Consider the following 13,656-nt stretch of genomic DNA (forward strand, 5'->3'; position numbering starts at 1 on the left):
AAAATATACAGTTGCAAATACATATTATACATGGTTACACATATTTACAAAGAAGGACGGTACACTGAGAGAGTTTTCAAAGCTTTAATAATAATAATAATAATAATAATAATTTAATTTTCATCCCAAACTGTGCCTGTGAAAGGTACCAACACGCTACTAGGAACACGCTCACAACGCAGCAAACGTGTCTGTTAAAAATAAACATACCGTAATTGTAAAAATCATGGTAAATCGTCCTCATCTTCCTCTTTATAATTGACGCCATTAAAGGCGTCTTCCTCATTATCGGAAAGAAACTTTATCATATGGACAATTTGTGCACAACCTAAGAAGTTGCAGTCTTCCTCGGCGCATATATATACTACCGGTCTCAATATTACCTTTTGTACTCGAGGACCGCTGGCGGCCGTTTGAAAAATTGCACAAATTGTCCGCATCACTGAATTAGCCGTAGGGTTGAACGTTTGGGAAAAAATTAGGGGCTTATAGTCCGGATTTTATGGTACTACTACTATTTGTGATTGCAACATCTTTTGCTGTCTGGTAATCCTGGAAGGGGGATGCTACATGTGCGGTCCCTTCTCAAGGTTTCTTCATTTTCCTCATGTTGAGGTTTTTGAGTTTTTCCTTGGCCTCATGTAGGTTTTAGATCAGGGGATGATGTAATAATAGTCTGAAAAATAGTCTGTGTAATAACCTGTCCAGCCCTTTGAGACTTTGTGATTAAGGGCTATACAAATAAAAATGACTTGACTTGACTACACCATAGTCTTAGTTTAGTTAAGTTTGGTTCAGTTTTGTGAGATTAGTTTAGTTTGGTTTAATTAATTTAGTCTACTACTCATTGTTTCTCAAATTAAAATGTTAGTCCACGCAAGTCTTAGTTTATTTATGATCAGTTTTGTCTCAATAGTTTAGCTTAGTTACTTTAATATCCATTGACTTAAATTTAACTCCTACCAGACATTATTCTTAGTTTAGTTTAGTTTAGTGTGGTGTCCATTGTCTCAAAATAAACTGCTACTACACCCTAGTCCTAGTTGACTTTAGTTTAGTTTGGTTTAATTTGTTCAGTTTAGTATGTATTGTGCCTCAAATTAAGCTGCTTCTACACGCTAGTCTTAGTTTGGTTTAGTTTAGTCTAGTTTGCTTTAATTAGTTTACTTTGCCTTACTTAGTTTACTTTAGTTCAGTTTAGTTTAATTAGTTTAGTTTAGTATCAATTGTGTCTCCAATTGGACTGCTACTAGACACTAGTCTTGGTTTAGTTTATTATCCATTTTGTCTCCAGTTAAGCTACCACTTCATAATGGTCTGAGTGTGGCATCCATTGTCTCAAATTAGGCTGCTACTACACAGTAGTCCTAGTTTAGTCTAGTTCATTATCTGTTTGGTCTCAGATTGAGTTGCCACAACACACAAGTCTTGGTTTAGTTTAGATTATTATGCATAATGCTTCAAACTAAGCTGCTACTACACATCAGTCTTTCTTTAGGTTAGTGTCTATTTTGTCTCAACTTAGGCTGCTACTACACACTAAGTTTAGTTTAGTCTAGTATTTATTGTGTCTCAAATTAAGCTGGTACTACACACTAACTTAGTTTAGTAGTTAAGTTTGCTTTAATTAGTTTACTTTAGTTCAGTTAGTTTAGTTTACTTTAATTAGTTTAGTTTAGTATCCATTGTGTTTCCAATTAAACTGCTACTAGACACTAGTCTTAGTTTAGTTTCTTATCCGTTTTGTCTCGAATTAAGTTGCCACTTCATAATAGTCTTAGTTTAGTTTAGTGTGTTATCCATTGTCTCAAAATATGTTACTACACTGTAGTCCTAGTTTAGTCTAGTTCATTATCTGTCTTGTCTCAGATTGAGTTCCTACAACGCACTGGTCTTAATTTAGTTTAGTTTAGTATTCATTATGCCTCAAACTAAGCTACTACTACACATTTTCTTTCTTTAGTCTAGTATCTATTTTATCTTAAGTTAGGCTGCTACTACACACTAATTTTAGTTTAGTATCCATTGTGTCTCAAACTAAGCTGCTACTACTCATTAGTCTTAGTTAAGTTTAATATCTGTTTTGTCTCAAATTCAGCTGGTAGTCGAAACTAATCTGTTGAGTTTAGTTTATTATCGGGTTGTCTCAAATTAAGCTGCTTGTACACAGTAGTCTTAGATTAGTTTGGTTTAGGTTATTTTATCTCTGAGCCAGGTGTACTCATAAAAGACCCATACGTTCCCGAGCTCTTAAAGTATAAGAGAATAGACGACTTAATTGTAATAGTACCAAAAAGTACCAAATGTGTAAAGACAAGTACAAAAGTCAATTCCATTGAAGTTGGGAAAAAGTTTAAAATGTCAGTAAAATTAGAATAGAATGACTTGCAAACCTTTTCTAACCCATATTTAAATGAATACACCACAAAGACAAGATTATCCATGTTCAAACTCATAAACTTTATTTCCATAAGCAAATAATGATAAACTTAGAATTTTATAATTGCAACAAGTGCCAAAGTAGTTGGGAAAGGGGCTTCTTCACCATTGTGTTACATCACCTTTCCTTTTAATAACACTCAATAAACGTTTAGGAAGTGAGGAGACTAGTTGTTGAATCGTTGATAGTGGAATCCTTTCCCATTCTTGCTTTATGTACAGCTTCAGCTGTTCAACAGTCCGGGGTCTCCTTTGTCTTATTCTGCGCTTTATAATGCGCCACACATTTTCAATGGGAGACAGGTCAGGACTGCAGGCAGGCCAGTCAAGCACCCGCACCCTCTTACTACGAAGCCACGCTGTCGTGAGACGAGCAGTGTGTGGCTTGGCATTATCCTGCTGGAAGAAGCAAGGGCGCCCATGGTAAAGATTCTGTTTGGATGGCAACATACTTTGTTCCAAAACCTGAATGTACTTTTCTGCATTAATGGTGCCTTCACAGATGTGCAGGTTACCCATTCCTTGGCCACTCATGCACCCCCATACCATCACAGATGCTGGCTTTTGCACTTTGCGTGCATAACAGTCTGGGTGGTTCTGTTCTTCTTTGGACCGGAGGACACGACGTCCACAATTTCCAAACACAATTTGGAAAACTGACTCATCAGACCACAGAACACTTTTCCACTTTGTATCAGTCCATTTTAGATGGGCTCGGGCCCAGAGAACCCTGCGGCGTTTCTGGATGTTGTTGATGAATGGCTTACGCTTTGCAACATAAAGTTTTAACCCACACTTACGGATATAGCGTCGAACTGTATTGACTGACAGTGGTTTTCCAAAGTGTTCCTGAGCCCATGTGGTGATGTCCTTTACACATTGATGTCGGTTCTTAATGCAGTACCGCTTGAGGGCTCGGAGGTCACGGGCATTCAATAATGGTTTACGGCCATGCCGTTTACGCACAGTGATTTCTCCAGATTCCCTGAACCTTTTCACAATATTATGGACTGTAGATGATGATATCCCTAAATTCCTTGCAATTGTACTTTGAGGAATGTTGTTTTTAAACTGTTCAACAATTTGCTCACGCAGTTGTTCACAAAGAGGTGAACCTCGCCCCATCCTTGCAGGTGAATGACTTAGCTTGTTCGGGTCTCCCTTTTTTATACCCAGTAACAACTCTCACCTGTTGCTAATTCATCTGTTCACCTGCAAATAGTTGGTTGATTTCCATTCATCCACTTTCTGAGTAGTTATTGACACCTGTCCCAACTATTTTGGCACGTGTTGCTGTCATCAAATTACAGAGTTGATGATTTTCTCCCAAAACAATAAAGTTTATGAGTGAAGACAATAAATATGTTGTCTTTGCTGTACATTCATTTAAATATGGGTTGAAAAGAATTTGCAATTTACTTGGATCAATTTTTATTTGTAATTAACACACTTTCCCAACTTCATTGGAATTGAGTTTTGTACAATAAACTAATTTCATCAGAAACACAACATAAACGGTCCAGAGTTAACTGATTTTTAACCTCAATTATTGACAAGCGTCCCGAGGCTTTCCTGCCTAGCGAAGATGTATCGAAGTACTTTCAAGATCTGTGGACTTTAATTGAGATTAAAACCAGGATTACAGGAGACCAAAATCCAAGTTTTAACTCAGCTTGAAAGACCTTGAAAGACTTTCCCTTAATGTAAAGCCAGCTTATTAATGTGACATATGGTGATGTGATAAACAATGCACACTGTGATTTTTTTTAATTGAATTTTATTCGTGATAAGCCTCTAATTAGGCGGTGAATTTATCTCTGGTTGGTTCAATTATAAACTTATTTTATGGACTGTGATCTTAGAAAACATAGAACAAAAGGATTTTCTGTGAACTGTCAATTAAATTGTTTTGCCCTGCATATTTGAATTTAAGTCAAAAAAGGGATTTCTAAATATCTATTTACATGTGTGGATGGGGACCTAACCTTAGAATTTGCCTAGCTGTAATATGTATTGTGGTGTCTGAAATGGCTCTCCTCATGCCATGAGGCTCTTTAACTCCATCCGGGGGAGTAAAAACCCACATTAAACCCCACCCCAACATTAGCATATTACGCTATTTGTATTACAGTGTGTATTTTCCGTAGCACTATTTAAATACTCTAAAGCAAAATGTTATATTGGGTATTTTTATATTCTATATCTTTATTTTAATATTTTCTTTTTCAACACAAGGATACTGCTGGAAGTGTGAATTTCCCTACGGGGATGAATAGAGTATCTACCTACCTACCTACCTACCTACCTACCTACCTAGATGGGTGAAAATCTGTGCATATACCAGACATTTATAAGCTTTAAATATTTGTGATAAGTTACCTCACGGTACACAATTAACAGTCAGGAACCTGAAAATAAAGGAATAGTCCATAATTCATTTATAAAGGGAAATTGTGTAGTATTTACCGCACCCTAGGGGTAAAAAATCTTTATTTGGAAAAATATATTGATTTGAATATAGCAAAAAATACATGAAATACCATCAATGTGCATTTTTTTAAATACTCCAAAGATGAGAAATAAATATGTATTAAACATGGGTCTTTGACATCAGTGGCAGACATTTTGTTGCTACGGAATCTCAGAAATGCAAACAGTAGCCTTTAAAATACTGCGGGAGTATGCATGAAAACAAACATGCACTGCAAACAATCATTGGGCATAAAATCCAAGTAATGTATCAGATATATTTTTTATTCATGTAATTATCTATCTATTTGTTTTTTGGGGAGAAATAGATACTGTGATGGCATTTAGACTACACACAATTAGCTAAAGCTATGAAAATAACATGATACTTTGCCGATATTGTCAGGAAGAAATTATTAGGAAGAAAGGAAAGAATTGCACACACGATCCGGTGATCGCTGAACGTGGAAGTGGCACTTCCGTGGCAAGCGATGGCGGTGTCGGGAACGAAAAAAAACGGGTCAATAGCCGGGACAGGAGAGCAAAAACGTGGTCAAAATCAAAAAACGGGTCGTAGCCGGGAAACAGACGGGAGCAAAAACAGGAGTGAGTCAGGGTCGAGAAGCTTGCCTAGAGTAAACTGAGGTTTGACAATAGGCGATAGAAAGGAGTGGGTTCAAATGGGGACAGGGAGCCAATCAGAGTCTAAGGCAGTTGGCGCCAAATGAGCAGGCAAAGGTGCTTCGCATCAGTAATCATGACAGATATGAGTAACATGGACTTCATAGCAACAATCATACATTTGTTTTATCTTACTTAATATGAAGTATGAGCTGCGAACCCGGGGAATTTTGATGAGTGCCTCGGTCCAATATGTTCGCTAATGCATTTAACCACAACTCCCTTCATTTTCTATAATAAGTAGTTTCTGATGTGATCCTGTAAAACTTCAATATACGATTCTGGAACACAAACACACGATATGACGACATTTTAAAACTAGCAGAAACAAAAGCTTGGGTTCTTCAGTGTTTTGACCAGCTTGGTGTATTTGCCTCAAGCTTTGACTGTTATGTCACTCATAACGTAGTCTATGAAAGAGTATATGGACAATTCTTTACAAATTATTCTTATATTTGTGCAAAGCAAAGGGTATTTCTATATACTGACAGTTTTGGAATGTGGCATCGTAATCGAGAACTACTCAAGATTCAAGCATTGATATCTGAATAAAATCAAACACCTTCTAGTCCAGAAAATGGGTGTCATTGTACTTTCAAGTACACTGGAAAAGGGCCACCATAGTGGTCCATTGGTTTCATTGCTGATTTAGACTTGAAGGACTTAACATTCATGTGTGAAGGCTGCTTTTGTGCAATGCCCGAGAGAAACCAATAGATCCCTTGTGCTCGGCCAGGTTCACATCTTTGTGCTCAAGTTTCGGCTCCCTAAACCTAATAACCTATTTACTGCACTCTTAAGATGGCTAATGGTGGATCACATAGCCTTCTCGGTTGCAAGACTCGACTACAGAGCATGTCACGACTGTAAAAGGCTTCAGTAAAAATCAGTCAGGAAAGATTGAGAAATACGGTGAAGCCGAGCTCCAGTTGATAAAGAAATTATATTCATTAGGTCAGATGTGAGACAATGCGATGTTCAAAAATAGAAGGCTTTTGTTATCCGGGGATTTGTTTTCCTCAGTGTTTTCAAGACATTCATTTCTATAATGAAATCGAAGACGAAAGAATTGTTGCCATCCAATAATGAGCACAGTGATGTCAGGACCTTACAAAGCCTTGCAGATCATTCCTCGAAATTGACAACATGTTGATCTCCTTCACATAAATAAATACACTTAAGTTAGTTAACAAACTATAGGAAAACGCTAAAACTTCTAAAAGGCCCATGCAGGGAACGCTTGCTATTTTAAAATACATCTCAAACGTTTCTAACAACATAGCAAAAACACTCCAGTCAGATTGGCAAATTATTTTGCTCCCTTTAATTCTCTGAATAAAAACAATATTGCCATGGATTGTCAGAAACCGGAACAGGATCAGGACCCAAACGCGTGACGTTCTCATACAAGCCTTTTATTTTGCTAGAAATGGGGAGTCATGCACGTTAGACAGCGGTCTAAAGTTTATTGATAGAAAGAGGAAGGGCAGCGCCCGCGATCCGGTGCTGGCTGGACGCGGGAAGCAAGCCACTCAAACAATTGGATCGAGGTCCGAACAAGGAAGTAAATCTTCCGGAGCGGGACAGGAGAGCAAAAATGTGGTCGGGATCAAAAACAGGTCGTAGCCGGAGACAAACCGGAGGATCAGGAACAGATGGGTAGAAAAACAGATGCAAAAACCGGGACCGACGGGAGTCAAAATTAAAATGCTTGTCTTGTAACAACAGAGGTTCGCTGATGGACTGACAACCGGAGAGTGAAAGGACTGGGCTTAAAAAGGGACAGGGAACCATTCAGGTAGCCCGCAGCGGCTGGCGCCAAATGAGCCGGCACAGGTGATACTAATCAGGAATCATGACAAGAAAAATGGGTACAATTCAAAATACATGTTTTATTGAACCTAATAGTGATCCTAACACGATAAATAATCAAAAAATGCCTTCTCTTAAACGAACAAGGCGTAGTGCTTAGTCAGTTAAGACATAAATCCATGAATAAACCTATGTTTGTTTTAAGGGACATGCAAATCAATAATACTTTTGAATCAAGTAAACATGTTCTATCCCTGAAAACCAACAACAGGATCATTAGCACCAGTAGAACAGTAAATCAAACAAATAGTACGTGCATTTCGTGAATTTTATTCAGTGGTCACCGGCAAAGTATTTGAGAAAAGAAACAAACAATTTTTTACAGTTTGAAATCAAACGGCTTTAACAATTTACTGTTCTTCGGACTGCATGCATCCCACATAAAATCTGTTTGTCAGGCACAGTCTGGCATAATCCTCAAGCTCTTTTTTATAGTGGAATATACGCGCATAAAATGTACAATGCATGTCATCAATACTGTTTTGGTTTGAATCGTACTTCAAGCCTAAGTCAGAATCTGTGTCATTCAACTGTCCGACGTGATCTTTAAATGTTTCTACGTCACTGAGCTACTGCCATGATACGCAAGGTTTGCTGGTAGTCTTTCTATTGGCGGTATCTAGGCTAAAATACTCCCAAGCTTTAGAAGTTTAGGAAACTCGTACATACCCAGGCTAAAATGCTTACAAACATGAGAGGTTTAGGTATGTATAGTGGATTATGTAGATGCCGTCATTTCTGGATGTTTTTGTTACTGTTCGAGACAGAGAGGCTATTGCGCATGTGCGGTATTTAGCAGAGATTAGTAGAGATGCCTAACTCTGTTGCAAAAAAAATGTCTGGTGACAACAGTCAACAATACTATTATTTGGTAATCGCAAGGCAAATCAAGATTTAGAAGTAAATATGGATGGTGCTGCAATAGATATTGTATCAGAAATTAAGTTTTTAGGGGTCATAATAGACAATCAATTAAGCTGGAAAACACACATCAGACACATACAAACTAAGGTATCTAAAAGCATTTCGATATTTAATAAAGCCAAACTGATTTTAAACTTTAATGTATTGTATGTATTATATTGTTCTCTAGTTCTGCCATACTTAACATAATAATAATAATAATAATTTCCTTTGTATTGTCATTCTTTTGTAACAATGTACACAGAACGAAATATAATGTGCAGAAGTCTGGGGCAATAATTACCAAAGTTCACAACAGCCCCTTATTATCATTTAAAAACGTGCAATAAGAACCATACAGAGGGTGGGATATCGGGATCATACCAATAATTTATTCATGCAGTCCAAATTATTAAAATTGGACGATTTCATAAAATGTTTCACTTCACAACTGTTATTTAAGGTCAACAAAAACATGGTGCCAGAAAACATCCCACAATTATTCATTCGGAAAGAGAGAAATTATAACTTGAGGGGCTATAGTAAAGTCAAAATCCAAAAGGTAAGAACCACCAGGAAAAGTACGTGTGTGTCTGTGTGTGGAGTCAAACTTTGGAATAATTTACAAGATGATATCAAACAATGTCCAACTATCCATGTGTTCAAATTTAAATACAAAAAAACATTACTGGCAAAATACAGGGATGAAGAAAATGAGATATGAGTGAGATTGGAAATACTGCGTTTAAAACTATGGTTACTTTGTTATTGTTGCTAAAGTTATATTATAACTGTTATTATTAATATTATTACTACTGTTGTTATTATCATTGGTGCCGCATTGATGTTTGGTAACTAGTGGCATTATGGCGTTGAGGGATGGGTATTACGAAGATAAGTGTATAAAATATGTGATTATTGTAATTATTATAATTATTGATATTTGGCCTATGTAATAAGTATATCCATGCATTTTTGTTATATTAGACACAAGAGGAGAAGATGATTTGTAAAATGTATTTAATAGGGAAGATAAAGGGGTAGGAAAAATAAGCATCTGCTTCTGACTACCCCTTTTTGAACATATTATGTAATATTATTTTGTTGTTGACTCCTTGTTTTTGTTCTGTTTTTGTTTTAATGTTCGAAATAAAGTTTTCATTCATTCATCCATTCATATTTATTCCTGTAATGAAATTTTGTAGACAACGTCGACTAATCGATGCCACACTACTTTGCAGTTGACGGAGGTTGGGATGAATGGAGCGAATGGACCATATGCAGCAGCCAATGCGACAGACAGCGAAGTCGAGAGTGCAACTCCCCAGCACCCAAACACAGAGGCAAGATGTGCAATGGCAGCTCGCAGGCAACCGAGAACTGCACAGATGGACAGTGCACTCAGAGTAAGACCTTTTCCTCACCGCTCGCTGTGATTTTCTCTCATCTTCGCAGTCATTACCATCATCATCTTCCTATGCACTCCTGGCAAATACTCAGGACGCGATTGGAGATGCGAGCTGGGGAAATCTGTGTTGACACAAATGTCCGGACCTTGATAATAACAGCACTCATTCTGCAGGCTGTGAGATGGTTTTTCCCTGCTCAGTCCAAACTTGGTTGTGCCCAGTGCCAGGAAATGAGTTTGACTTAGTGTCACCGATGTGAGCCAAGCCTTAGCTTTACTTGTGCCAGGAGAGGATGGAGAGCTGGATTTCACAAGAACATTGGCTGAACATGTGCCTCTGGTAGGAAAGTAAACGATTATGTACTTATTAGTGGATGAAGACATGAAAACTAGAGTTTGAGCAACAATTTTCCAACTTTATTGATGGTTGATTGAACCATAAGAACTAGAACCCTAAAGCTAGTTCCAGCAGAAATGTGTCGAAAAAATCTCATGTTTAGTTTTGAGCTGTTTTGCATAGTGTAGCTTAGATGTCAAAACTGTAAAAAAAAAAGAAAAAAAAGCCCTAACCATTAGCCAAAAAAGGCAAAACGCAAACATGTAAGAAAGCATGTTTCTCCTAAACCAGAAGGGCTAAAAACAAAATGATTGCTGTCTTGCATTGTGTTTAATGTCCTGAAGCTAGTTCCTGCAGAAAAGTTCAATTTTTTAGTTAGAAAGCTTTTTCAAACAGTGTTACTTTGATGAACAAAACTGAAAAAAATGCCCTGACCATTAGCTGAAAAAGCTACAACTGTCACAAGGTGGAAGGGGTGACCGGACCAGAACGGAGCCAGGAGGCAGGAAGGGAAAACTCAATTGCGTACGATCAAAGCTTTTCTCATCTCATCTCATTAGCTTTACCGCTTATCCTCATTAGGGTCGCGGGGGGGCTGGAGCCCATCCCAGCCATCTCCGGGCAGTGGGCAGGGGACACCCTGAACTGGTTGCCAGCCAATCGCAGGGCACACAGGGACAGACAACTCACTCGCTCATTCACACCTAGGGACAATTTGGACCGGCCAATTCACCTGAAATGCATGTTTTTGGAACGTGGGAGGAAACCGGAGTGCCCGGAGTAAACCGGAGTGCCCGGAGGAAACCCACGCAAGCACGAGGAGAACATACAAACTCCGCACAGGAAGTCTGGAGCTGGATTTGAACCCACGACAGGTTCCCATGACATGAACTGTGCCGCACAAGCGCTAACCACTGCACCGTTGTGCTGCCGATCAAAGCTTTTATTTACCAAAATAAAAGTTGTCCAAAAACTCCGGGACAAAACAGAACAAAAACATTCTTAAACTCAACAGGACAAGGCATAACAGAACAGAAAAGGTATAATGAGCCAACACCCGCAATACCCACAACCCAACCTTAAATAGCAGCCACGCAATTAGCTGATCTGCTTCAGCTGGTGCCCAGGGGGCGGGGCAGACCGGTCGCCACGGCGACCATGACAAGAACACAATCATTACTCAATGAACGACGTAAGCAAGATGGAAATTCATTATTGAAGCTCTGTCATTGAGAAAAAAATACTTCTACTCCATAGCATATGAATAACCTACTCTTCTCGTCGGCTGAAAAATAGTCTGTGTAATATAGTGTAATAATCTGTGAAGCCCTTTGAGACTCTTCGTGATTTAGGGCTATACAAATAAAAATGACTTGACTTGACTAGAACATTTAACCTGTGTCATTGAGAACATTTGACCTGTTTATTACACACACACATATCATCTCATCTCATCAGCTACACCGCTTATCCTCAGTAGGGTCGCGGGGGTGCTGGAGCCCATCCCAGCAATCATCGGGCAGTGGGCACGGGACACCCTGAACTGGTTGGATATTGTAGTTCCTCTTTCGATTGACACATTTTCCACGACAAGGGATTTATTCGTTCAAAAATCACGTGTTACATTAAACTTGTGTCTTCTTCGACACATATATTCCACGTGTCTCACCCTTACTCTTGTTGTTTGGGCGCCCCTGGTGGCAGTTAGAAAAAATGCATGAATTAGCCTCATAATTGCATATATAAAGTACGTATGTGGCATGTACATATTGATATAATATGTGTGTATACGTGTATGTGAACAAACCAGAAGAATTAGGACTGTTACTTCCAAGATCAAAGTTAAGAAAGAGTTGAAACCAAGTCATATCGCTTGCTTTTGTATGCTTGTCTTCTGGGCATCAAGCCATCTCTTAAAGGCGCAGAACTTCAGAATGTGGACATTATCACTCTATGCTTTCTGGGAATGTAATTATTAATCTGTTGTTACTAATTAGATGACAATGGACTGTTTCCTGCTGCACTCCAGGCAAATTCACACAGCACACTATGTGTTGCGACACACTGGTTGAGAAACACTGGCTTAAAGAACCTTTACTTTCTTTATTGTGATTCATGCTCTGTAGCATTCATCATGATAAAATTGTAGAGTTTGAAGTTTATTCAAATTAACGAACACTAAAAACATGGCGCTGATGTATCTCATCTCATCTCATCTGCTGCACCGCTTATCCTCAGTAGGGTCGCGGGGTGCTGGAGCCCATCCCAGCAGTCATCGGGCAGTGGGCAGGGGACACCCTGAACTGGTTGCCAGCCAATCGCAGGGCACACGGGGACAGACAACTCACTCACCCAGTCACACCTAGGGACAATTTGGACCGGCCAATTCACCTGAAATGCATGTCTTTGGAATGTGGGAAGAAACCGGAGTGCCCGGAGGAAACCTACGCAAGCACGGGGAGAACATACAAACTCCACACGGTAAGGCCGGGTGCTGGATTTGAACCCACGCAGGAGGTTCCCACGACCTCAGAACTTTGCCGCACACGCGCTAACCACTGCCCCACCGTGCTGCCCGGCGCTGATGTATGTTTCTTATAACTCAAACGTCCTGATCACAATTATTTGTATAAAACCAACCAGTACATTGGGACCTCGGTTATCGCGGTTAATGGGAACCAAAACCACCCGCAATAAGTGAAAATCCGCAAAGTAGAGGCGCACCTTAAAAATAAATAAATAAATAAAATTAAATAAAAAAAAAATTTTTATGATTACTATTTTTTAGACCCGGTTAATTGTTTTATTTTTTTTATTTTTTTTAATTATTTTATTCCATTATTATTACTTTTTAGACCTGCGAAGCTCTGTACCCGCAAACGTGGAACCACTGAGTAGCGACGCCCCTTCAAAAATGCTTTAAAAAAATATGTATATAATATATACATATATATTTTTTTTTTATTTTATTTTATTTTTTTTTTAAATTATTATTATTTTATTCTATTATTATTCATTTTTAGACCTGCGAAGCTCTGAACCCGCGAACATGGAACCACAAAGTAGCGACGCCCCTTCAAAAATGCTTAAAAAAAAAATATATATATATATATATATATATATATATATATATATATATATATATATATTTTCAGTAGCTCAGGAGGTAGAGCGATCGTTTTAGGATTAAGGGATCCCAGTTCGAATCCCGGCTTGTCCGTGTTACATGCCGAAGTGTCCTTGGGTAAGACACTGAATCCCCAATACCCCCAATAAGCAGGTTAGCGCCTTACATGGCTGCACAGATCACGGCCGCTATTGGGAAATGTGAAGCACAATGTAAAGCGCTTTGGGAAGTCATTGACTTGAAAATGCAGATCATTTCATTTTCATTTCATTTCATTTAAATTATTTTATTTAGTTATTATTATTTTTTAGGCCCACGAAGCTCTGAACCCGCGAACGTCGAAGCGCGAAGTAGCGAGGTCCCACTGTCCTCTTACAGCAGTTGAATAGATGGAAAACGTTTATACACAAAAGGCCCCTT

General features: G+C 38.6%; 1 protein-coding gene across 1 annotated transcript in view; it reads left to right on the forward strand.

Moving 5' to 3' along the window:
* unc5db (unc-5 netrin receptor Db) overlaps positions 1 to 13,656 on the forward strand; it is a 338,470-nt gene that overhangs the window by 204,396 nt on the left and 120,418 nt on the right. Inside the window, exon 7 of the mRNA XM_088336872.1 lies at positions 9,606 to 9,770. Coding sequence (XP_088192998.1) covers positions 9,606 to 9,770 — 165 coding nt within the window. The remainder of the gene's footprint in view (positions 1 to 9,605; positions 9,771 to 13,656) is intronic.

The sequence above is a fragment of the Urocampus carinirostris genome, chromosome 5 (genome assembly GCF_059441175.1).
Source record: "Urocampus carinirostris isolate Australia breed hairy pipefish chromosome 5, RoL_Ucar_1.0, whole genome shotgun sequence".
Lineage (NCBI taxonomy): Eukaryota > Metazoa > Chordata > Actinopteri > Syngnathiformes > Syngnathidae > Urocampus > Urocampus carinirostris.